Below are 26,221 nucleotides of genomic sequence, written 5' to 3' on the forward strand. Positions count from 1 at the left end.
ACAAGCTGTGCCCAGATGTTGGGGGCAGGGCGAGGAGTCCAAAAGGGGTAAAAGATTGGGAGGTCTTGAGCACCTGGTGGGAACGCGACCCCAGCCCTTTCCCACGCCTGCGGTAGGGGAAGGGAGCCCAGTGGGTCAGTAGCCCAGGCCGTGCCAGATTTGGGAGCTGAAGATGGAGGGACGGCTGGTTCTGAGCACTTGAAAGAGGATTTAGAAGGGGGTGGGGTAAAATGGACATTGCCCATCAGCAGGTGTCGGGGGGACAGGGGATCTGGGGCCTCTGCTGGCCCAGCATAACCTGACACCAGCCCCCCTTTCTAGCTAAAAGCCTGTAGCTAAGTTTAGCTGGTGATAACCTTTGCCTAAAAGGCAGAGAGCACGCTGTCCTGCACCCCAACTCCAGCCCCTTCCCTTTTGGGGATTGCCCTCCCTCTTGGGCCCCCAAGCCAAGGTTGTGTCTATGCTGGGCAGCCATCTGCATGGTTGGTGCCCAGGCTTTTCATGAACAGCAAGAGCAGGGCCAGAAGGCATCTAATGTTGAGAGGAGGTAGGAAGCCCCACAATGCAGAGTGGGCTGGGGAGGTGGAGGAGCTGCAGCTGCTACAGTTCCATTCCTGCTCAGGCGCTGCCAGGACCATTAACCCTTCCCCTGACAAGGACCTCAGGAGGCCCTCCATGCTCCTGCACTCCCCAAAGCATGTCTGAGGTACTGGCTTCCCCTTTGCCTCATGTTTGTCATTATACATTGCTGTCCTGTCAAAAAAGGAAAAGGGAGCTCAGGGTCTCAGTGCCCACTGACACAGCTACTGTTGTCATGACAGCAGACACCAGTGTCTGCATGACAACAGGCTCACTGCCTCCATTTCCAGGTGACTCAGCAGAGAGGACTTGGGGAGGTAGAAGGGGTGACAGGCTTCAGGTGGCTGCACATTAGCAGCACCTGCACCTCAGGGGCTGGACTTCCTGCAGGCCCTGTGGCAAGGAATCCTTGGTAGACAGACAGTTTCCAGAGATTGTCTAAAGCTGGAGGGGATCATGATTTGACCTTCCATCAGCCAGGCCAGTCACCCGTCTTTAGAGATAGGATAAGGAGCACAAGTGGGGGCTGAGCCAGTCCACAGAGGACACCAGCCTTTGGTCTAGAGCAGGCTTTTTCGAGCTCAGCACTATTGATTGACATTTGGGAGAGGATTCTTCACTGTGAGTTCTGTCCTGTACATTGTAGGGTATTTAGCAACATCCCTGGCCTCTGCCCACTAGATGCTGGTAGCACCCCTCCCCTCTAGGTTGTGACAACAAAAAAGGAATCCACACTTGCCAGATGCCCGCGAGCGGGCAAAATCGCCCTCAGGTTAAGAAGCACAGACTTGGAGACTAGACACTGCATAATTCTCTACAGTGGAACAATCTTGTCACCTGTGCAGGGTGGGGAGTTGAGAAGAGAAAGATGGGGCACTGAGAAGCATGAAGTTATCAGATCTTGAGATGGGCCCCAGTACTCCGGGGCTCATCCTCTCTTTCTAGACCAATAACTATCTGCTGCCTGCAAATGGGCTAATGTGAAAGATGAAACAAAGACAAGCTTAAGAAAAATGTCTAAAAGTATATAAAAATATTTATTCATTACAAAACAAGGAGACTGGCAAACATATATTCTAGTGAAAGCAGCTCAACTCAGTTTTCAGTTAGGCTGGTTTAAGAGAAATGCCTTACATTATAAAGATGATTTATGTATTAAAAATCCAAGGAGACAGGCAAATAAGTATTTTACAAGGGGAACGGAATTCTAGGTCACCCCACAAGTACCCTACACAGCAGGGATGGGAGCAGGCGAGCCGACCTCCTAGGACCTGTGCTTACGAGTAGATGCTCGGCGGATGGGGGTGGTTTTCTTTGGTGTCTCATCTTCTGTCATCTCTGCTGAAAGCTCTATTCCAAGAATTGGAGGAATGAGAAAAAGCTGAGTCACAAAGATGGTGAACAATAGATCTCAGAGAACAAATGTGACAGGCCCAGCCACACTGCACAAATAAAGCCCAAACTGTACAGGGAGAAAGACGACCTGGGGGAGGGAGAGGGAGGGTAGTGGGGGGCGTGGTGGAATCTACACAGCAGGACACCACCAAAGCCAGCCCCCCCCCCAGCTGTGCTCCTCCTGGGCCCGCCATACCTTCCTCGCTGGACTCATCACTTGAGAAGACAATTCTGGGTTTATTTTTCTTAACTCGCTGCTGGGTGATTGGATGCCGACGGGCAGTGCAGCGGGGCTCAGGTGTGACAAAGTCATTGTCAGAGGCTACAGAAGTCAGATGCTGGTGCCTAGAGGCTAAAAGGGGAAGAAGCATGAGTCCAAAATAAAAAAAACCACGAAAACCTCTACCTGAAACGAGTTCACATCTGGTCTCTCCATCCCTGGGGCTGCCTCACGTACCAGAGGACTGCTTCTTGGCTGCTGGAGTTCTCTTGCTATCCCCTTGGCCAATCTCATGTTCCTCTATTGCATCTAATCCTCTTGTGTGACAGGCCCGAAGCTTCTGCTCAAATTCATCTATTATAGCCTGGAGGGGAAAAGAGATTAAGGCCAGACTTGGAAATAGTGATTTCTATGATTAAAAAAAAACAAGGTCATGAAAAGACATGATGAAAGCTTAAGTGCATAATTCTAAGAAGCCAATCTGAGAAGCGGATGTCTTTGATTCCAACTGTATGACATTCTGGGAAAGGCAAAACTGGAAATAGTAAAAAGATCAGTGGTTGCTGCCAGGGGTTGAGGGCAGAGAGGGGTGAATAGGGAGCACAGAGGGTTGTTAGGGCCGTGAAGCCATTCTGTACGATACTATAATGGTGGACACAGGTTATTATACATTTGTATAAACCTACAGAATGTACAAGCAGCAACAGTGAATCTTGTATGGACTTTGGATGACAGTGATGTGCCCAGGGAGGTTCATCGATTGTAACAAGTGTGTCATTCCGGTGGGGATATTGATAATGGGGGAGGCTGTATGCATGTGTGGGGGCAGAGGGCATATGGGTGAACTCTATACTTTCCACTCAATTTTACTTTGAACCTAAAACTCCTATTAAAAAACAAGAAAAAGAAACAAACAGGAATTGGAAACAGAAAGATCTGGTCTCAGGTCACCCTGGTTACTTGGCTGCAATCCCAGCAGGAGCTGCTCACCTTGCCCTCAGGCTTGGCTCCTCGCCGCAGCTTGCCCACCACTGACAAAAAAGCACTGAAGATGGACTCATCTGACAGTTTATCTCCAAAGCATTCAAAATTATCCAGCATCTTGCGGAGGCCTCGCTCTGTGAGGGGCAGCTGTGACACACAGTAGGCCAGGTCCCGGTACTGCCGCTCGGTTCTGCAGATGGGAAAGGCTTTGTGAGGAGCGAGACCGAGGAAGTAAAGGTCCATCCTCACCCTCCCTCAGCCCCAGAATGCTCTGAAGGACCCTCGCAGCACAAGCTTCAAGGAAGGCAGCATACCGGGCTGTGCGGAACCGCTGACACAGCTTCTCCACCAGGCTCTCGGTCTGTTTGTCCTTGGTGATGTAAGAGAGCAGCTGCCTGCAGGGAGGAGGGATGCTGAAGGGGCAGCTTGGAACCCACCCACTACCACGAGCCCTGGTCTTCCCTAGTACTAGCCTTTGGTCAACCTCTTGCCTTAGAATCTTCTCTGCCATGGCCATCCCTGCCTCACTATTCCTTCTGCCTTCTTCCATACCCCAGAGAAGGGTCCACCCCCTCTCCTGAGGAATTTTCACTGTGAATGGAAATTTGTAACAAAAACAGCTTCCATCTAGTGAATACAATGTGCCTACCACCACCTCAGGAACTTTATCTTACAGAATCTGCTCAAGAACTAAGGGGCACGGAGCATATTGGCCTCATTTTATATAGGAGAAAAAGGCAGAGAGAGGTTAAGTTATTGTTGAAGGCCATATAGCTAAAAAGTAGCAGAGCTAGAATTCCAATACAGTTGTGACATTTTGGTGGACCGCACGTATGATGGTGGTCCTATAAGACTAATGGAGCTGAAAAATTCCTACCACCTTTCATAGCTGTCATAATGTTGAAGCACAAAACATTACTCCTGTGTTTGTAGTGTTGCCCGTGTAAACAAACCCACTGCACCGCCAGTTGTACACACTGTAGAACATACAATTAATGTACAGTGCATAATAGTTGATAATGACAAACTGTTACTGGTTTATGTATTTAGTGTACTCTACTTTTTATCATTATTTTAAAATGTACTCTACTTATTAAAAAAAAGTTTGCTGTAAACAGTATGCTGTTATCTGGCAGCAGCCACAGATCTTTCATGTTTACCATGTGTCTTGATTATGTCATTTTCTCTTGTGCTCGATTTACCCTCATGTGGTTTTGCACAGTAACAAGCTGTACAGGCTCGTAGCCTAGGAGGCAATGAGCTATCCCATACAGCCTAGGTGAGCAGTAGGCTATACCACCTAGGTTTCTGTAAGTGTACTATGTTCACACAATGACGAAATCGCCTAACAATGCATTTCTCAGCCAGTGTATGTGTGAAGTGGCACATGACTGTACAGGTTTGTTTGTTGCTAAGCCTGTGCTAGGTGAAAAATATGCCCCAAGGCCCAGGGAACCATACTTCATGATGGTGCGAAAAGGCTCTTCCTCCACCCCTCCCTCAGGGTCTGACAGGCGGCTGATGATATCTGGAAGCAAGTTATAGATTGCATTGCCCTGTAAGAGAGAATCACGTTAAAGACACGAGGTGACCTACATCCACCCTCAGCAGCAAACCCTAAGCTGCCTCTCTGCCTCTCACCTTGTGGGAAAGCTCATTGAAGAAGTTCTTGGCCAGGGCGGCGATCTGAGGCACAGGGTCAGTGAGCAGCACAGCCATCTCGCTAACCTGTCCTTTCACCTTTACCATGTCCTTCAGGATCAGGTGGGTCATCACCAGCCCTGCTGTTTTCCGCACTTGCTGAGCTGGGTCTCGGAGGCTAGGAATAAAATCTCAAGTCATTGGGACCAAGACCATGGGCTACACCCTGACACTAGCAGGGAAGGCCCTCAGCAGGAACTCGTACCCCTTCTTAATGTACCATTCTAGAAGCAGTTAGCAAGCTGCCTAGAGTTGAAAGGTGGGATTGAGGAAGGAGGCCAAGCTTTAGCCAAGGCTTTAGACAGTTATAGTTTGTCAATCCCTTTGGGGTCATACCTAGCCAGGGCTTGTACAGGTCAAGTATTAAGCAGATGTTCAAGGGTAATCCTAAAGACTAAGGAAATACAGCTTTAGTAATTCTCATACTGACTTAACTAGCCCCTCCCAGAGCTGGGAGGGACTGCTGAAGCATTGTGAAGGATCTCTTACCGAGCATACAGATGAGGTGTCCAGGGGTCCACCAGGTTGGGGAAGCGGATGGCCAGATCCCCAGTAGCAATCATGATGTTAGATCGGAGAATGGGGAGTGAGGACTTTTCTAGCATGGTGAACAGAAGACGAAGCTGGGAGTCACAGAAAGTGGCACTAGGGGCAAGGAGAGGATCATCAGGGAAATCATAACATCTCTATCCTCCTTGAGAAGGTGGTCCCAACCCCAGGGCTTACCTGATCATGCAGAACTTGCCAAGGGTAAGTGATGCAGCTGCACAGAGCTCTGGGTTGCTATAGAGGCCAGGGTTGTTGCAGACTTTAAGCAGAAGTGGAACAAAGGCAGCCAATATCTGTTCGCCTGTTGGAAGAACAATTCTAGGTTTGGGACAAGTTATCTCAGTTGGGGAGAAGGTCACTCAGCAATTCTTCTTACCACCTAACAGTTCCATCTCACAGATGCTGCGGATTAGTTCTGCCTCTGTGTCATCAGCAGTGGCCCCAACCAGACCCATCTCCTCCTCCATGGTGGTCTCAGTGCTTGCATTCTAATGGGAAAGAAGCCAGAGATCATGCGTGATCAGAGACAACAGTTTTGATTCCAGCTTATCCTTCATTTTGCATGAATGAATCTGGGGAAAGGCAAATTCTGCAAAACCATTCATAGAATTGTCAATTGTGTCTGTAGAGAGAGGACTCCAGAATTAAAGAGGAAATGAACTAGGTTCCCTATATTTGTGTTTAAGTTGCCAAATCATATTTCCACATCTCTTAACTCGTCCTCATAGAGATAATTTCCTGCCCGGCCGGCGTGGCTCAGTGGTTGAGCACTGACCTATGAACCAGAAGGTCATGGTTCATTTCCCGGTCAGGGCACATGCCGGGGCTGTGGGCTCGATTCCCAGTAGGCGACATGTAGGAAGCAGCCGATTAATGACTCTCTCATCAATGATGTTTCTCTCTCTCTCTCTCTCCCTTACTCTCCCTGAAATTAAAAAAAAAATAAAAAATTTCCTGCACATGGTAAATAGATCATGCCAGACAGTGGTTCAAGATCATAGAGAAAGTCAGACCTTGTCCCACTGCTGCAGGGCTGTGTCTTGTATGTTTGTCTCTAGTGGAGAAAATACAAGGTCCCTGTCAGGTGGCAGGCCCAGATGAAAGCTGATGGGTGTGTGCATGCTCTAAGAAACATGCCTTGGGCACAGCCTCTATTTTATGCTGAGGATCTAACTAAATGCTCTGTATTTACCTAAAACTTTCCTTCTTGGGTGATCATGGACAGACTGTTCCATCTTTGTTCTCACTAATCTTTCCCAGTGTAGTAGCACCAAGAAGGTAGAGTGTCATCTTCACTTCATTTAATAGCAGGGAAGACGCAGATCCCAGAAGGAAATGTCAATGACCTGAGGTCATGAAACACATCTGGGAAATGCTTGGGATGTGAACCCACATGCCTAGGTACTCCATTCACCTTCTCCTTTGGCTCTTTAGTTTTATTCTCCTGTTCTTCCCGAAGAACTCGGCGCCGACCAAGCTCTCCACTCACTGCCTGTTCCAAATGTACCAGCTGCTGCAGAGCCACATCACCAGCCAGGGACAGCAGGTTCATCAACAGGAAAGTGGGGAGCATGGGGATCTCCTCTGGAGGGAAGAGTAAGGGCAGGGAGGAAAAGACATAATCAGTCTCACAGGACTCTGCATCCTGTTTTCACCGATCTCCTCCTTGCTCATGTACTACGCAAACTAGGAAGAAGAAAGTGATGGGGTGGGGGAACGGGGCGGTGGCTGGCCCAACTTGAGTGACAAAAATGTGATAGCATGGGCCATGGAGGTCAGGGGTTGTTGTAGAAGTGGTGGTGGCAGTGGCCTCTGGCCTGGCAGGGAAAGTAGCAGGAGCTGGCTGCAGCCCACTGGGCCCATCAACCCTCTTGCCTACTTACTCGGGTCGTCCTGGTCCTGGGAGGTGCTCTTCTCTACTAGCTTCTCCAGGGCCTGCTTCGCACATCCCTGCAATATCTGGGCACAGATCACCTCAGGGCCTTCTGCCAGCTGGTAAATGAGGGTCACGGCCACCTCTTTGAAGGGGATCCAGAGTGGGTCTGGGTGGACAAAGCCTGCATAGGAAAAGAGAGAAGTTGCCCACTGCAGACGAAGGCCTCAATTCTGCCCAGACCCTTCACGATAACACACCTTTTGTGACCATCTCCTGTAGTCGCTCAAATAACTTGTGTTCCTGAGGTAGCCGGAAGGGCGGGTGACGTTTACCCAGAGAAGGCTGTCAAGAACAGGAAAGACAGTATGTAGGTGTGTGGAAGGTGGATAAAATGACCCCCTACTCTCCTTAGTTTGGGTGCAGCCACCCCACATACCTTTCTCCTGTCAGAGATGTTGGCAATGGCGAGGCACACCTGTTGGGCCAGCCTGAAGTCCTGTGGAAACTTTTCCTCCAGCCCTATGCTCACCAGTGTGTCTAAGTTGCTTCCTACAATTTCTGGTTTTCCTCTAGGGGAAGGAAGTCACAGAGTTAAAGCTAGTCACGGACAGGACTCTGTGTAAGGGACAATGCCAAGGGGGGTAGGTAGGTACCTGCGCCCAACGCAGGGCTTCCAGAGCCTTGGAATACTACAGAGAGGATCTGAGACAGAGCTGCCCCCAAAATCCCCCTTTCTCTAGGCAGGGGGTGCTGGTACTTCCACTATTTTATTTCCCATTTAGGTAGCCAGCTCATACACAGGGCTCAGCTGGGCCTGACTGCTATTACTGAAGGACAGGGGGCCTTCTCAGAACCTTCCTTTCCTCTCTTATCCGACTGCCCATCTGGATTTTAGTCTCACCGTGCCATCATTCCAAGAAGCATGACAGAGGAACAGCGCTCCAGAGGGGAGCAGGGAACCTTCTCAGTTGCCTGCTCCCAAAGCAGTTGGATCACTGCTGGTTTCAATTCATCCTTCTGCACAAACTCACAGATCTGAAGAAAAAAGAAAAAGAGCTGAGGCTAAAAACAACTGCCCTGGTCCTTGGCCCACTTCTCTGAAAAGAATATTGAGAACCTGGAGCGGGTGAAAGCAATACCCAGGAACGGAAAAGGAAGGAGGCTCGAAATATAAAGGAGGGGTTCGGGAAGGTTCTTCCATCACTACTGCTTCTACTCTTGTGCCTTCAAAGCTTTGTTCATTAAGACGACACACTGAAACTGACCTTGTTGAGCTCCATGTGGCTCTATAGTTCTCACTACTTTCTGGGTTTCTAGTAGGTTTTCTTGCTATTACTACAAACTCAACATGTCTAAAACGGAAGCCATCAGCCTTCCTTGCCTTTTCATTTTGCCAATGATAGGTACCAACACTCTCTTAGTCACATAGGCTTAAAATTTCAGCACCACCTCCACCTTTTGCCCCAATGATCCAAATGCTTCAGGGTAGATTTGCTGGGGTCCCTGGATAACAAGGTTAAAGTCCTAGACTCTTGAAAGCCATCCAGGGACCTTCACAGTTTAATTCCAACTTACATTCCCAGCTTCATTATCTTTTTCAGGTAACAATTTTAAGCTGGGACACAATCTTCCTCATTCTACAACATAGGCTGTGCTCTTTCTTGGCTTTCTGTATGAAATGCTTTCCCTCCTTTCTCAAATTCTCTAAATCCTACTCATCAAGACCCGCCTTAAGTCCTACCACCTTCAGGAAGCTTTACCTGACCATCCCACCTCACACTGCTCTGTCCCACTCTGTATTCATCAGTGTAACATACAAGCTAAAAATATGTTTTCTGGAGTTCTTCTGCCTGAGTTCAAATCTCAAACTTTGCCACTAACTAGCTGTAACTAGCCAAGTTCTTTAACTTCTCTGTGCCTCAGATTTCTTTGTAAAATGTAGATAATAGAATCACCGCATGGGATTATTGTGAGGATTAAACAGGTCAATATGAGTAAAGTGCTAAGAGGTGCCTGGCATATACAGTGTTATTATTTACTATTGCTACTATAACCACTGCCTCTGCTACATTGTTCGATAAGTGGTTTGTGTTTTTTGGCTACCAACTTGACTGTTGGTTCCTTTTAAGTTGGAAACTTGGAAGCAAATAATCTTATCCTTTCTGGGGCTGAGTAAACTGCCGAACACACAGTAATCACTAATACTTGGCTGAATGAATAAAGAAAGAAGAAGTGAGGAGACTTACAATTTCCTCAAGACATTGAATGGTCCCAACTGAGGCATCCACTAGCAGCAAAGAGAGATTCTGAATCAAAACATGGGCCTTGGCTCTGCAGGAACAGCAAAGATCAGGGGTCATCAGAAGACTGATAAGTTGAACCCAGCAAACAGGTGATTAGGGCTATCCCCTCACCAGTGTCAAATACAGCTTAGGATGGGTTTCACTGGAAGTTCAGCTCCACCTTGAGCCCCCTTATAGACCTACTGCCCACACATTCTGAACATCCTCTAGAAGGATGCGCCCCAATTCTCAGGACACTAGAAATGTCCTATGAGAAGCTGATCTTAGAAAGGTCAGAAAAGGCGAAAGTACCCAATATACCTGGCAGAGTCCCCTTTGGGGTTGAGGTAAAGTTGGCGGTAGGCATTAAGCACAGCTTCCCGGATACCAGGCTCCTTAGACCAGATGAGAGGCAGCATGCGGCGTACTCCGAACAGGGCCTGAGGTACCCCAAATTGGAATGCCATCACAAAGAATTCAATCACCTCCTGTACCACTGAGAGGACACACAAATGTCACCCATCTACTTGGCAAAACTGCCCTCCCCCCAAATTAAAAAGAAACTTTCTTGATGTAGCAACATGCAAACCGAGGCCTTCCTAATTTTCCCTGAGACTGTTGACTCCCATAATACCCTATCATGAAATACTATATGCATGAAAATAGGTATAGCAAATGCAAAAAAGAATTCTTTTCTTACTTTTTTAAAATTGATTTTGAGAGAGAGAGAAGGGAGAAGGAGAGAGAGAAACATTGATCGGCTGCCTCCTGCATGCCCCCTACCAGGGATCAAGCTCGCAGCCCAGGCATGTGCCCTGACTGGGAATCCAGCAATGTTTTGGTGCACAGGACGACACCCAACCAACTACGCCACACCAGCCAGGGCAAGAATTTCTTCCTTTTAAAGGAGCAGCTAGGTATCAATAAAATATGGACAAGACTGGTTTTTCAACCCAAGACCCAGTCCTTACAGAAAGAAACTTTGGTATACCACACCTGTGGTTGTGTTTTCATACATCATCTTGCTGATGATGCCAATGGCCTCTGTAATTTTCAGAGAGAAGCTATAGGCGTCCTGCAGATACTGCACCAGCATCTCTTGCTTCACCAGATCGTCCTTTCCCCTGGATTTCTCAGGCTCTGACACTCTGGGCTTGTCTTTATAGTCAGTCTGTCCTGGGCCCATGTTCTCTGCAGGCGCCTGGGGATTCTTCTCCTGTGTGGAAGCTGATGGACCTAGGAGTTAGAGAATGTTTAAGATGGAGAAATCCAACACCTATAACAACATTCTGGACACTTCTTTCCACAAAAAAAGGTATAAATTTAGAACCTATTCTAAAATATCTTGGTCTATTTCTCAAAAAAGATTCCTAAAGTTCTTAATGGTTTGGAAATACCCTTTCACACTCTGTGACTATCAATATTAGGCCCACCGGCTGCTTCCATTCCAGAGCAGAAGCATTACCAACTCTGTTAGCTAGGTCCGTGTTTGGCATAAAGTAAATGGTCCATAAATACTAGTTGAAATGTTCTATTTGTTGACTGAAGAAGGAAAGGGAATTACCTTTGAAGATAGTTCCTAAGAAATTCAGAAACCTGGTCTCCTCTAACTCCTCTGGGTCCATATGACTGAAGGGTTCAGACTCCTGGAAGTGGCCTAGGGCTTCTCGAGTGAGAATGATGGCCTGCCTAAAAGAACATCAACCTGTAACCAATTTAGCACCCATAAAAGTGTCACTGTAGCCTTAAAAAAAAAAATTTTGACAGACATGAGTGTCACTGTAGACTGAAGGGAGGCCTACCCACCCAGTAATCCCATCAAGCACCTAGACCTACTGTCCCAAGGAAAAGGAGCACTTTTCACACTTAGGCATCCACGGGGTAGAGCTCAAACACTTTCTATTTCTAAAGTGATAAGGCTTAACTTTAGTCTTCAAAGCACTCAATAAGGCTTTTAAATTTTAAAATTCACAACCCTATTCCAAACATCTGTTTAAAATTTTTGCCAAGTGAAAGTTTGAAAAAAATGAACTTTCAATACCTGGTTAATTTATGGTCCATTCATACAATGGGATTCTATGTAGCCATAAAAAATACTAAGGCAGCTATTTATGTATGGAAACATTAAGTTACATAATTGAGGGAAAAAAACAAGGGGATAGGTCAGCAGGAAAAAGAATTCTATCACTTGTGTAAAAAGGGGGGAAAAAAGAACATATGTTCAGCTGTATGTCCATATGTAAACTCTAGAAGGACATTCAAATAAACTATGATTGTTGCTTCCCTGTGTGACTAAGTGACTGGGAACAGGTTTGGACGGGACTTTTTGTGGTATGTCCTTTTTATAATTTAAAATTTTGTACCACGTAAATGTATTGTCTAATTTTTTTTTTTTAAATATATCTTTATTGATTTCAGAGAGAGGAAAGGAGAGGGAGAAAGAGAGACAGAAACATCAATGATGAGAGAGTCATTGATTGGCTGCAGCCCGCAACCCGGGCATGTGCCCTGACCAGGAATCGAACCCTGATCGCCTGGATCCTAGGTCGATGCTTAACCACTGAGCCACGCCCGGCCGGGCGTCTAATTTTTTAAAAGTAAATTTCTGCTTTTTAAAAAAACACATTAAAGCCCTGGCCAAGTAGCTCAGTTGGTTAGAGTGTTGCCCCAATATGTCAAGGTTGAGGGTTTGATTCTCAGTCAGGGCACATATAAGCAGCAACCAATGAATACATAGATAAGTGGAACAACAAAATAGATGTTTTTTTGTCTCTCTCCCTTCCCCTCTCTTTCTAAAAATCAATCTATATATAAAATAAAAAAATTTAAAAAAACTTATTAAAAATTAAACTGCTAAAAAATTTATTTTAAAAAGTTTTATTCTAATGTATGTTTATTTTAATTGGATGCAAACACCTCAGTTAATTAAGATCTTAACCCAGCACCAATTGCTGAGGATAAAGCGACATCTTTAACATGAGCTGAAACATTTTTCTAATTGATAGGAGAAAATACTAGCATGCTTGGAGGCAGAAGAAGCAATTAGAAAACTATAGTCTCTGTTTATGCTTTAGCAAAGTAAAGAGAGACAAAGGAAAGATATGAGGGCAAAGCAGTTTACATTCTATTCATATTTAGCCTTTCTAAACAATCTAATTAGGTAAGAAGTAAATAAATAACTGTGGCCAAGGTTTAAGAATACTTGATGACAGCTCTAAGTGCTTTTTTTTGCCAAGCTGCTCGAAAGTTTGAGTCACAAAATCACTGGGAGAAACCTTTTCTCTAAGATTAGGATTCATAATAGGTTGACTTAAAGATTAAGATAGGCCCTGGCCCGATGTGGTTCAATGGTTAGAACATCGGCCCATGCACTGAAGGGTTGTGGGTTTGATTATCGGTCAAGGGCATGTACTTGGGTTGCAGGTTTGATCCCTGGCCCGGTTGGGGCGTGTGTGGGATTGGCGTGTCTCTCCCACATTGATGTTTCTCTCTCCCCCTCCCTATATCCCTTCCACTCTCAAAATCAATGGGGAAAAAATATTTTCTGGTACGGATGAAAAAAAAAAAAAGGATTAAGGTAGAATATATATTATTTATTAACTCACAGAATTTAGAATTAGAAAGCCATTAGAAATCATATGAAGTAATCAACTTATTTTACAAATTATGAAACTGAGGCCCAGAAAACTTAAGATTATACAACCAGAATTATACTTATTGTAGGCTTTCTTCTTCAAAGGAGAACCCTTATCATCTTTTATATAACACTATTTATATTTAGTTATTTTAGTAGTTTCTTTTAAACATTTGTAAAAGTAGAAAAGCATGCTTAATTGTGGACTATGCCTTTGGCATAATAAATCTGATGTTCAGACCATTACTACAGTGAAAACACCTACCACCACCTGCTGGCAGCATACTCTAAGTACAGTTCATTTTAAAGAAATACTGTTTCTCAAAGGTTAAACTCTAAGCCTAAACAGGTCATTAGAGAGTATCTCATTCTATCACATACTTGTAACTAGCTTTGGCAAGCAACCGACGGATGCGTCCTTTCACCTCTTCAGCGGTCTCTTTAGTAGCAATTTTCTCAGGAATCTCTTCTTCCTCGGGAAGTTTTAGCAGCTGTTGTAAGGTAGACTTCAACTCTGGCAGCATGGCTTCCCACTCCTCCTCTGGGTCCAGCACTGCAGCTGAATGAGAAAGTGTTAGACTCTTTCACTGGTGTTTCTGCTGCAGGGAGAAGACTGTCTGGGGTGGGGATTCCTATGCAGTAACTACTCACAAGCAGCTGCAGTTTGCCTCTCGGCCCTCATCTCTTGTAATTTCTGGGTTTCCTTCTGCAGGGGTCCAGCAAGGTCAGTATCACTAAGCTATCAGGGTAAATGAGTATCAGGATCACAAGTCACATAATTTTATCCATTTCCTTTAATTCCTTCCTTTGGATGGCTCAAGTCTACTTACCTTGCAGGAAAAGGGATTATTGGCGAGAAAACTGGCCAGCAGCTGGATAGCATTTTTACATACTAGCACCGACTTGTCTGCCAGACGGCCCACTGCTAAGGCCACCACTGCCTGGAAACGTGTCAGGGGGAGGGCCTATGTGGGATAGAAAGATAAGAATCAGCTCACATCCCACACCATCCTTTCTGCTCAAGGTGATCTTGAAGTAAACTCTAAATGAGCTACCCATTCATTCCAAACAAACTTTTCTACGGGATATAAAATAGTTAAGGAGTACTCTTTGTAGTGGTTAAGGCACAATATAGCTCTTAAATGGAGGCAGTCATCCTTGCCCTTTGGTAGATGAACCCCTTTATTACTGGTAGTAACAACCTGAATTCTAGACTCTTGTTTGGGACAGATTTTTTTTTTTTTGACACTGGATTCCTCTTTTCTTTCTTTCTTTTTTTAAAAAAATATGTCTTTATTGATTTCAGAGAGAGGAAGGGAGAGGGAGAGAGAACATCAATGATGAGAGAGGATCCATTGATTGGCTGACTCCTGCTGGGGATTGAGCCTGCAACCTGGGCATGTGCCCTGACCATGAATCAAATTGCATCTCCTAGATCACAGGTCAAAGCTCAACTGCTGAGCCATGACAGCCGGACATGGATTCCTCTTTTCTTAGGCCTATATGTAGAGTGGAACCATGTTTTTATCAGGTGGAAGGCTGTTCACCTTCTGCTGGACGATCCGGGTGAAGAGTTGCAAAACACGGCTTCGTACAAAGGAGTTGACATCATGGCCATGGGCTTGCAGGGTGTCCAAGAACTGGTCTCTGGTGTCTCGGGCTGCTTCCTCCAGCTGATCACCATTCAGAACCTGCAGTACCATCTCTGCCATGGCTGCGAGCACAGCATTGCGCATCATGTAATTCTGAGAGAGAGAAATGAAGTCGGTACGAGCCTCTGCACTCTAATACTTTCTATTCCCTAAATTTTTATGCCTTTCCAGGCACAAAGAAGGGGCAAGGCCTTTAGTAAAGGTTAAACTTGCCTAACTTAGTTATAACTTTTCTTGGAAAAAGCTGAATCCCAGAGGCGCCTTGTTTGCCCAGAGGAGAATGTAGAGACAATAAACAAGAGCCAAAACCCATTTTCCCCCTAAGGTTTACCCAGGTAATCATGGTGGTAGCTGAATATGAAATGATACCTATCCACCATTTGAAAAGCATTAAGGTCTCGCCACCTGAGGTCTCGCCACCTTTGATCCTTACTAATAAGCACCCCTTTCCCTCCCATTCCCCCATTTTACTGACAGAAAAATGGAACACAGAGCAACAGAAATCAGTCCTAGAGAATCTGGTGGAGAAGAGGATTTGGATATTTTTTCTAGGCCAAGAGCCAGAGAACAGGGTCTTGCACAAGAAGTTAAAGTAAATTACATGAACGAGTGGACTGTCTTTGTCCTTGATATTCACCTATGAGTAGCTCACATTAGTTTGGGAAATGGCCAGGTTGGCATTCAAGGATAAAAGAGAATTAAGAGAGATGACATGGGTCGATTTGAGAAAGTTTATTGTATGGAAGCAAGGCGAGTCAGATGGTAGGAAGAGGCTTCATCCTGAGAAACGGATGGGATTCAGAAACACAGTGGAGTCACTCTCTCTGAACCTAAACTGTGGAACTGACACCTCCCCTACCAGACCTGGAGGAAACCAATGTGACGTTGAAATAGGCTCTTTATTTAATAAACACCAGCTGCTTCTTTACAGGAAGAACTGCCACAGTGATAAGACCAGACAACTTGACTTCATGTGAAAGCTACCTTCTTGTTAAAAAACAGATTTAAAACCCCCCAGAAAAACCTGAGATTCCCAGGGTACTACCCACCTCTCCATCCAGATGATCTAGCAAAATGCACATGCTGGACATAAGGATTGCTGGGATACGTTCTGCCAGTTCTGTCAAGAAGGCTGCAAAGCCCTTTGCCCCTGCAGGGTCCCGACTCAGCTCCTGGGGACATTTCTGTCCAATCTCTCTATGCAGGGAAGAAAACACAGTCACAACAAGATACTTCAGTTCCCAGTAAGAGAAGGTAAGATTGGTATCTAATAGCTGAAGGAATCTAGTGTTGCACAGTGACTATACTGTATTTCCTATCTTTCTTTACTTTCTCCCTGAGAGAAATGAGAATCAGAAACTTAGAGGCGGAAGAATTACCTTACAATCTCTCCCACTATGCTCTTCATTCCATAATCAGTTGCCCATAGACTCACAGCTGCCACCAGTACAGGTGCCAGGTGTTCAAAGTGCTGCAGCATCTGGATGATCTTCACAGTGGCACCTGTGGAAGTATTAAACATGAGAAATTATGGGCAAAATGAAAAAGGTGGGGCAAAGTGAAAGGGCTAACTTACTGAGCATGTGGTTATAATGTGTCAAGGCTACACCAAGCAGGCGTGTTATGGCTTCCCGGGTGGGTCGGTTCTTCTGGTGACTAATGGTGGGGTTCTCCAGAAGGCGGTAACAACAACCGGTGACTAAACTGAGAAAGGAAGAAAGTGAGATGATGAAATCAGTTGTCTAGACTCAATTATATTGGGGCTCTGCCTCATTCATTCTATTTCTACTGCCCCCAAAGTTAGGGTCTTCTAGTTTTCATTTTATCTACTACCTTCTACACCAAGTCGCTTTGCTGACCACAGATAGGCACTTGGTCTTTTGAAATTACCAGCTTTCAACCAGTTATGATGCCTGTACAGAACCTAATACCGTACTCCAGGGGTGGGCAAAAGTAGGTTTATATTGTGAGTATGGGGAACACAGTTTATTCTTGTATTATTTATTAATTATTGCACTATTTACCATAATAACTGTAAACCTACTTTTGCCCACCCCTGTATATGATAAAGGGTAGGACAAAGCCACCAATGACTTCTCATTGTTAAATGACAGTAAATTCAGCCCTCATCTTAATTGGCCTTTGAGCTCCATTTGACACAGTCGATCACTCCTTTCTCCTTGCAACACATTTCGCTGGGTTCCAGAATGTCAGGCCCCCTCTCAGTTTCTTTGGCCGGTCCCCCTTCATCATCCCACCTTCTTAATGCTGGAGTGCCCCAGGGTATAGTCTTTGGATTTCTGTTCTATCATAGCTACTTACTGATTTAGTAATCAGTTCAGTCTCATGGCTGTAAATGCATGTATTCCCAAATGTGTACCTCTAGGCCACACCTCTCTTCTGTACTCCAGATTTGTACATTCTACACCTGAATCTAATAAGCTCTGCAAACTTTGTATGTCTAAAACATAACTTCTAATGGTCCCCCCAAAACACACTCCTACAGCCTTCCCCATATTTCAGTCACAGGCAACTCCATTCTTTCAAATGCTCAGACTACATCATCCTTGACGGCACCCTCCCTCAAACCTCACACACACCTGTCACTCATCTTGTAAGCTCTACCTTAAGGAAAAAAAGTAGGAAATACAACCACTTCTCATCTCCACTACCACTCTCTGGTCTAAATTAATCATCATCTCTTGCCCAAGTTACTGCAATAGCCTACTAACTGGCCGACCACTTCCCTCTCCCTCCATAGTCTATTTCAACATCACAGCCAGGTTGACCCTGTTAAAGAGCAAGTAAAACCACCTACTGCTCTGTTCGGAACCCGAGAGATCCCATCTTACTCTGAGAAAATGCCAGGCACCATGATGGTTCGCAAGAATCTGCAGTTTGGCTCCCCACTGCCCCTCTGACCCCATAACCTATCCCTCTCAGCTGCTCTCTCTGGCCTCATTGCTAGTCCTTGTACATGCTGGACACACTCCCTCCTCAGGGTCTTGGCCCTTGCTTTTCCTCTAGATAGTCTCATGGCTCTGATTACCTCCTCCGGGTATTTGCTCAAATGTCAAAGAGATCTTGCCAGAATGGTTGATTTAAAATCACAAACTTCTTCTGTCAAATGTCCGCCCCCTCCCTCAATTTTTCTCCGTAGTTAATAAACCATAAAACATACTATATATTCCACTTATTTTAAAAATTGGCTTCTGCTCTATAAAATAAACTATGAGGGCAGAAACTTTTTGTTTCCAGTGCCTATAACAATACCAGCCATGCACCTAGGAGATTCTCAGTAAATACTGTTTTGTGAATGAATACATGGGCATTAAAGACGAGAAATTAAAAAGAAAAAAGAAAAAGAAATTCACAGCAGTTTCTAACATTCATTAACTATTTCCTAATAACTCAATGTTATGAGTATATGTATATGTATTACAGATACAATTGAAGTATTTAAAAGGCAGGTCTAGCATGAAGGCCCTCATTCCTCACAGCTCAGTATTTCTCTATAGTCATTTTAACTGCCTACCTGACAAATTCCTCTTCAATTACTGAGTGGTTCCATAGGTGACGAATGTCCAACTGGAGCAGCTGTGTTAAAAGCTGAAGAATTGGTTGCCTCTCCTCTTCCCAGTCAAAGCCATGGGCTGACTTAGCCCGGGTTTTCTTGCCCTAAAAAAAGACCATGTATACATTTAGGAGAAAATAAGAAAAAAAGAGTCAAGATCTGCTACTCTGAGTGCTTAAGCTAACCAATATCAAGACAAGATAGAAGGTAATACAGAAGAGGGCATTACAAGTTCCTAAATATAAGAGCTGCTTGTCACGGAAGGGTACGTTGTGATACTTTTGAGCACTTCCTTATAAAGCCTAAATAAGAACAGAAAGGAATCTCAGAATCATTGGATTCCCTTCTTTCCTATCAATTCTCTCATTCTTCCAGGTTCCACATTAAATGAGCCAGGAACTCCAAGTTACCTTCCCACCGAGGTCCAGGTCCATGAGACTCGTCTGGCTGGTCACGGTCTCAAAGGATTCCAAGAGGCGTACCAGAGCATAGCAGTTCATTTTGAGGGCATTTAGGTGGGCGCTTCTATCTGATACACTCAAAGTTGCATCATCCAGGATAGCTGGAAGTTCCTGGGCATGGCGGGATACCACTGCGAGGGGCAGATTCTGGAGTTGGTTTCTTTCCCTTTCCTCATAATTCCCCAGCTTCAAAACACCTTGCACTTGCAGCCATCAGATTACCAAAGATCTGTGTTTCATCTCTCAGTGGCCACAACACAAGCTAAGTCCTTTGGGACCCCTGACCCTGATACCAGGAACACGCCCTGTCCCTCCCTACTCTCACTCCAGTTACCGTAATTTCTTCTTGGCAACTGAAGAATCATCTCTATGAAAGAGATAGTTCAAAAGCAGGAAGAATTTCTTGTTGGTCTGCCCTTACAGCGAACACACATAACTCTGTATTGTCCACCAAGATTACAGACCTTAATAGGTCAAAGGTCCCCGGGCTTAGCCAAACCAACTGAATCACCACAGCCTTGATATCATCATGTGGCTGATAAAATGTAGTGAACAAACAGGCAAACAAACACCTTCTATCCCCCACCTCCCCACCTCCATAAACACCTTTTATCAGGAATTCCAAGGCATCTTCCTTGAGGCCAGGATCTATACTTCGAAAATGACTACAAGGGAAAGAAAGTGCAGGGGTAAGACAGGAACCTACAGGGCACATTTAAACAGATCAGATCTAACTTGAAGAATCTAATGGTTAAAAATACATGTGAAATCGCTCAACTGAATAAATATGGTGGTAAGTTGGTAAAAATGCTTATCAGTAGAGATATCAGCACCCAGAACCATTTATTAGTGAGTATAATTTGGAATTTCAGGATTAACATGCAAATAGCCACCAGTTCTTTTTAAAGTACCAGTGGGTGTGCTCTACTTACTGGAGAATGCTGTAGACAGTATCAAAGTGCTCCAGCATAGCCAGGGGCCCCTGAGCTCGGAAGGCAGCCTGAAATGCTATAAAGATGCAAGAAACTGATCAATAAAGAAAGAAGAGGCCTTTTTGGTAAATTCTATTCACGGCAGAAAATTAAGTTAATTGCTTTTATTGGCAGAATTACAAAAGAAATAGTTCATTTCAATGTGACATATTATCTTACATTTTTGTCCTGTTTTACAATTAAAGTCTTGGGTTTCATCATATCGCTGAGCTAGACAAAGCAGACAGTATTATGCCTATTTTATGGGAAAATAAATTGTCACTAGAGTAGTTATGTGACTTGTCCAGCTTATAGTAGTTAGTAGTGAACACAAACTCAGGATCTTTTTTTAAAATTTTTAAATTATAAGTGACAAAACCAGTACAGAGCTCCTGTATTTCCCCCCCAGAAAATGTTAACATCATATATATAACACAGCACAAAGATCTATTCTAAACCAAGAAATTAACATTAATTGAATCAACGCTATTAACTAATCTATAGACCTTATTTGAATTTTGAAAGTGGTTCTACCTATGCTCCCTTTCTGGTTCAGGATCCAATCAAGCACACCACAGTGCATTCAGTTGTCATGTTTCCTAAGTCTCCGCCAATCTTTGTCGTTCATGATACTGACACTTTTGAAGTTATTTTACAAAATGTCCCTTAGTTTGGATTTGTCTGATATTTATTCATGATTAGACTGAGGTTATACATTTTTGACTAATTACCATGGAAGGGAGGTTGGGTCCTTTAGATGCATCATATAAAGAAGTATGTGATGTCAATGTCTTATTATTGGTAATGTTACTTTGATTACTTGGTAGTGTTTGCAGGTGTCCCCACTGTAAAGTCACTATTTTACCCTTTGCAATAAATAAGTATCTTGTGGGGAGATACTTTGAAACTATGCAAATACCAGTTTCTCATCACATTTGTCCACTAATCTAAGCATCTATTAATGATTCTTGCCTGCCACAGTTATTACTGTGGGATTTACTAAATGGTGACTTTTCTTTCTCCATCATTCTTTCTACACTTACTAATGGGAATGCCACTATGAGGATGAACTGTGCCTTTCCCCTTATTTATTTATTCATTCAATTATTTACTAATATCAGAGCGGATTCGTGGGTATTTCTTTTATTCGGCGTCTTAATCCATTCCTATTACTATTTATTTTGTTGCTCAAATCATCCCAAACTTGACCACTGGGAGCTCCTTCAACTTAGCCTGTGTCCTGACATGCTCCCTTCATTTATACTCTCTTACTTCCTTATACCACAAGATGTTCCAGCTCATCATATACATAAAGCAGTTTCAGAACTGCTAACCCACACCACTATAAAAAATAAATTTACGCCCTGGTCAGTGTGACTCAGAGGTTAGAGTGGCGGCTGAGCATCAAAAGGGTCGTGGGTTAGATTCCTAGTCAAGGGCATGTACCTGGGTTGTAGGTTTGCTCCCCACCCCTTCCCCCACCCCCACTGGGGCTCTTCTGCAGTTGTGGGAGACAACCAGTCGATGTGTCTCTCTCTCCCTCTCCTACATTCTCTAAGTATCAATGGAAAAAAATATCCTCAGGTGAAGATAAACAAACAAACAAACAAACACAGAACCATGCTGGCTATTCTCACTTTAAACTTATGATTTTATTATTTCCTGGTAAGCCTATTACAAATTCCTAAACCTATTCACTTTCTTATAGGCGATTTTTCACACTTTCCTCTGCTCATCACATCAATACCTTTCTCAACTCACCCTTAGTTAAAGGCATCACTTCCTATCTCACTGAGAAAATAGAATTGGGACAGAAGAGAACTTCCAGCTGTCCTAAGCTCTGTATTTACCTGCACTACCTGCAACTGTGCTCAAAGACTGCCTTCTCATTTGCTGCTGTAGATAAATTGTCCATGCTCTAATAAAACCATTTCCTCCCCCTGTGCACCAGATCACATACTCTCTTACCTACTAAAGGATATTGTTCCAGTAACTGTTTCCTCTCCTTTCTGAATCATCTGCTTTCCCATCATCTGATCATTCTCATTCAGCACAGACTCATGCAATGCTGCCCATCTTAAAAAAAAATCCCTCGACTCTACCTCCTCCTCTAGCTACCACCCCACTTCTCTGATACTCCTTAAAGCAAGTTATCTAAACTTACCACCACCTCTAATCTCTCTCGTTGCATTTTCATAAGCCTATTCCACCACTCCTCTGAAACAGCTTTTATCATAGATGCCACCAATTGCCACATTACTAAATCCAGTAATCTTAATTTGCAGATGATTTCCTTCCCCTACTTTTAAAAAAATATGTTTTTATTGATTTCAGAGAGAGGAAGGGAGAGGGATAGAGAGAGATAGGAACATCAATGATGAGAGTTGTCACTGATTGGCTGCCTCCTGCACACCCCCAACTGGAGATCGAGCCCGCAACCCAGGCCTGTGCCCTGGTCGGGAATTGAACCACAATCTCCTGGATCATAGTTCGATGCTCAACCACTGAGCCATGCCGGCCAGGGTCTTCTTTCCTTTTTGAAATGCTCTCTTAATGTAGCTTCCGTTTAGCTCCTTCATTTACTTTTTGCCACAATAACTGGTCCTTAGTTTCTTCTACTGGTTGTTTCTCATCTCTCCAGCCTTTAAATGTTGGACTTGTCTCTGGTCTTATGACCTCAAATTGTTTTAAAAAAAAATCTCCATCTACTTGCACTCCAATCTCATGGCTTTAAATACCCTCTACATGCTGAATATTAAATCTCATGTCTTTAGCTGGGACCTCTCCCCTGAATGCCACAGTCTAAACCTACTCCTCTCATATCCCTGTCTCAATAAATGACAATTCCATTCTTCTAGTTGCTCAAGTCAAAAAGCACTGTAATCCCACATTCTTTTTCTAGCCCTATCAATCCAATCTGACCCAACAACAATCCTGTTGGCTCTACTTGCAAAATATATTCAGACCCTGACTGGGTAGCTCAGTTGGTTAGAGCATCGTCCCAATATGCCATCTTGTCTGTTTTGTTTACTATTGTGTTGCCAGTATACCTAGAACAGTGTTTGGCACATAGCATATCATCAGCACATACTTGTTGAACAAATTAAATGATCTGATTTTGTATATTTATAGTAGAACTTGTATTTAGGATTCTAAACACCAAAAGCAATGCAATTGTTATAAAAAAAAGACTTAAAGAGAATGATCATCCATTTAAAAAAATAATGCATTATAATAACTGAAGAACAGTTTGCTATAGTGTGCAGCATGTGCAATTGGTGATACATATATCCACACAATAAGGACAGAATAGTCTATCTGTGACCTTGTTTACCAAATGGTGATATGTCCAGGTTTAGGGAGGCTCCTAGGTAATAATCTTGATTAATTTAGCCAATCTTGGTAACTCCATTTCCTAGTTAGGGAAACAGCACATGATCCAATCCTGGCTAAATCTGTTGGGAAGCTTCTGGTAAAATTTTTAGAGAGAAAAAAGCACAAGATAAAAAATCCCCTTTTCTACTTCTGGTCATTGGAACAAGGAGCTGCCACCTGTCAGCCACAATAGGAAGGCTAAGAGGAGATAAGCTGCAATTAGATTATCAAGCTGCTGCATTAACTGACCCTTTTTGTTGTAGAAGATAGTAAATGAAGTAGGTTATTATTCTTATCTTTACATATGAGGAAAACTGAGGCACAGAGAGACTAAGTAACTTGTCCAAAGTCAGAGTGCTACGTAGAGCCAGGATTCAAATTCAAGAAGCTTGGCTCCAGAGTCTTAATCTCTACTTTGTGTACCTCTCCAAAGCAATCTGATACAAGACCACTTCCAGTAAGTACAGTTACATTATGGGTCTTGCTTGATAACAGATAAATTGTTCTTGGTCATCTATAGGTTCCCATGGGTTACTGCATTGCATAGTGTTGCAACTGTACATATATATACATATATGTTTTTTTCCATTACTGCTCACTCTTGGAAACAAGAGTTCTAGACTCTAAAAAAAAGGTATTACTTGAAACACCTTTCAAGACACTTTCTTAGAGTGTCTGGGACTTTACCACATGGTAAAGTCCCAGACACTCTAAGAAAGCTACCTTCTCCTGTAACTCTTAAATCCATCAGGACTTTATTTCGGCATATGGTAAGAGGTAAAGACCTGAAGTAATTTTCCCCCCATATACACTGTTTATTGAATAACTGAGATAAGATGGTCAATGAGTGCACTCTTCCAGTAATGCACCCCATGCAATGCTAGGGAGAAAATATTAGGGAATAGGAAAGACAGTTTCCTTGCCCTCATGGAGCTCAGTGGTGTAGTGGAACAGACAGACAATTTAATTACATGTGGGATGGCTGTTTTGAAGTGCTAGGCACAGTGCCAGCTATGGAGTCATACCTTTAAGCTGTGATGGAAGATTTCTGATGGACAATACCTCTTGCACAACATACTGATTCACCCCTCCACTCTTCAACAATTCCTCTGGGGTTAAGGGCAGATGGAACTCATACAGTTGGGGAGACATCCTTCTCCTACTGGCTCACAGAGCTGGAAACCAAACAGAAAATAGGTTAGGGTCTGTATCTAAGGCCTGTCTTTTCTTCTAGTTCTATTATCCACCCCCACCCCACCCCCCGAAATATATAATGATTTTTAGTCTTACATCAAGCTGATAAAGATTATCTTAGAGGATGTGAGATCAACCCTGGAGTAGAATCTAATTTTACTCATGACTCTGCCACTTGGTCATGTCACGGGCCTCATCTGTAAAACGGGGTTACTAGTTTCTGATTACTTTACATAGTTGCTCTGAGGACCTAATGAGTCGAGGGGTATCTTTTTTTAAAAGGGTATTAAAGTGTGTAAAGAACTGTCAAGTGGCCTGTCCGGCGTGGCTCAGCGGATGAGCTTTGACCTAGGATCCTGGCCATTGGGGTTGAATTCCCAGTCAGGGCACAAGCCTGGGTTGCCAGCTCCATCCCCAGTCAGGAGCCTGCAGGAGGCAGCTGATCAATGACTCTCTCATCATTGATGTTTTTTTCTCTCTCTCTCTCCCCCTCTCCTTTCCTCTCTCTGAAATCAATAAAGACATATTTTAAAAAACAACTGTCAAGTGGCATATAAATGCCTTTTGCTTAGAATTACTATTTGTTTTTATGGGCAAAGCTTCTTAAGTAGAATGTGTCATCAGAGGCCAGAACATTGGCCTGGCATGGGCCAGTGTCTCCTGGCTCCCGAATGGGAGAGCATTAACATTTACTACCTGTTTACTGTGTGCCAGGTTCTGTTAGGCTATTCGAATAGATCACATCTAATCTAACTCTCCAAACCCCACTCTCATGGAGTACATAATACAGCCCAATATCAGATGAGGAAAATGAGGCTAAGATAGCTTAAGCGATTTGCCCCAAAATCTGCTTCTGATCTACCATACTTACTTTTTCTACCACATCGTGCCCCAAGGGCATACCTACTGTCGACCTCCCTGCTTCTCCTATTTTGCCTAACATCGCGTCATATTACCCCGTACCCTATTTTCCCAGTCTTTCATTCTCCGCTCTCTGTTAACACCATACCTTACCCGAGAACCTCATCGGCTGTTCCTGGTACTCGAGTTGTGGAGCAGGAATAAAGGAGAAAACCAGGCGGGCATAATACGCACAAATCAGCCGAGGCAGCACTCAAGCGAGCAGAAAAACCGGCCAATCCCCGGCTGGAGGAGGCAAAAACCTGCCTCTGAGCCGTGCAACGCGCGGGCAAAGCCACAAACGAGGAGTTCAAATCTCAACGGCTGCAAGGGGGCCAATCGCGAAGCTCACTGCAAAGACCGGCCAATCGCAGCGCAGAATCCGGAAAGGCCGCACCGCCTGAGGGGCGGGGCCTAGATACAGGATCTAGCCCCCAACCCCTTCGTCTCGTGGCTGCTGCCTTCCTCATAGGGTCCTTTGCCCCCAGTAGGTGGGGAAGAGCCCCGGCAGTGTCTGCCAGAGATGCCGCGTTTCTAGCGGGGCAGTGGTAGAGCCCCTGGGGTAGTGACCAACTCAGTCAACCCCAGGACAGGAGGCAAATCCAGGCCGGGATTTAGAAGGTTTAGGATCTAGTCCAGGTTCCGCCATTTCCTCTGCTATGTGGCGTCTTCACTCTCTGAGTCCGATTTCCTCCCCTGTACAATAGGAGTAATAAAAAAAGCGACAGCGCAAAACTGTGAGGCATAGAAAAAGGAAGCTCTGGGTTCCTGGGTCTGGACTTTCATCTCCCTCACAGTTGAGGGACGGACAAGGAAACGTGTGAAATTCAGTTTGGGACGCGCTAGACGACGAAGAGAGTACCTCCGCTCTCGT

The 26,221-nt window shown here is 44.3% G+C and overlaps 1 protein-coding gene and 1 non-coding gene across 5 annotated transcripts; both read right to left on the reverse strand.

Annotated features, from left to right (window-relative positions):
- Window positions 1-1,587: 1,587 nt before the first annotated feature.
- NCAPD2 (non-SMC condensin I complex subunit D2) lies at window positions 1,588-26,221 on the reverse strand. 4 transcript variants are annotated; one of them, XM_087814826.1, is made up of 32 exons: window positions 25,457-26,221; window positions 24,279-24,428; window positions 19,840-19,915; window positions 19,514-19,572; window positions 18,857-19,038; window positions 18,408-18,550; window positions 16,449-16,576; window positions 16,252-16,375; window positions 15,922-16,069; window positions 14,768-14,965; window positions 14,051-14,185; window positions 13,872-13,959; window positions 13,602-13,779; window positions 11,151-11,275; window positions 10,583-10,822; window positions 9,908-10,082; window positions 9,551-9,635; window positions 8,206-8,339; window positions 7,741-7,873; window positions 7,562-7,646; window positions 7,312-7,485; window positions 6,843-7,012; window positions 5,805-5,916; window positions 5,606-5,729; window positions 5,369-5,524; window positions 4,820-4,997; window positions 4,640-4,734; window positions 3,493-3,573; window positions 3,185-3,368; window positions 2,432-2,558; window positions 2,171-2,326; window positions 1,588-1,929 (listed from the first exon to the last, which is right to left on the reverse strand). In XM_087814826.1, the coding sequence occupies exons 2-32, from the start codon at window positions 24,403-24,405 to the stop codon at window positions 1,844-1,846; spliced, it is 4,206 nt and encodes a 1,401-aa protein (XP_087670952.1). In that variant the 5' UTR covers window positions 24,406-24,428; window positions 25,457-26,221; the 3' UTR covers window positions 1,588-1,843. The 4 variants fall into 4 exon arrangements, with proteins under 4 accessions (XP_087670952.1, XP_016077325.2, XP_087670951.1 ...); XM_016221839.2 differs by having other exon boundaries at window positions 13,602-13,773; window positions 25,462-26,220; XM_087814825.1 differs by having other exon boundaries at window positions 25,462-26,220.
- LOC148093920 (small nucleolar RNA U85) lies at window positions 19,116-19,443 on the reverse strand. The gene has a single exon (XR_015714166.1). It is a non-coding gene; the product is annotated as a small nucleolar RNA U85 (small nucleolar RNA).

The sequence above is a fragment of the Miniopterus natalensis genome, chromosome 2 (genome assembly GCF_054644295.1).
Source record: "Miniopterus natalensis isolate mMinNat1 chromosome 2, mMinNat1.hap1, whole genome shotgun sequence".
NCBI lineage: Eukaryota > Metazoa > Chordata > Mammalia > Chiroptera > Miniopteridae > Miniopterus > Miniopterus natalensis.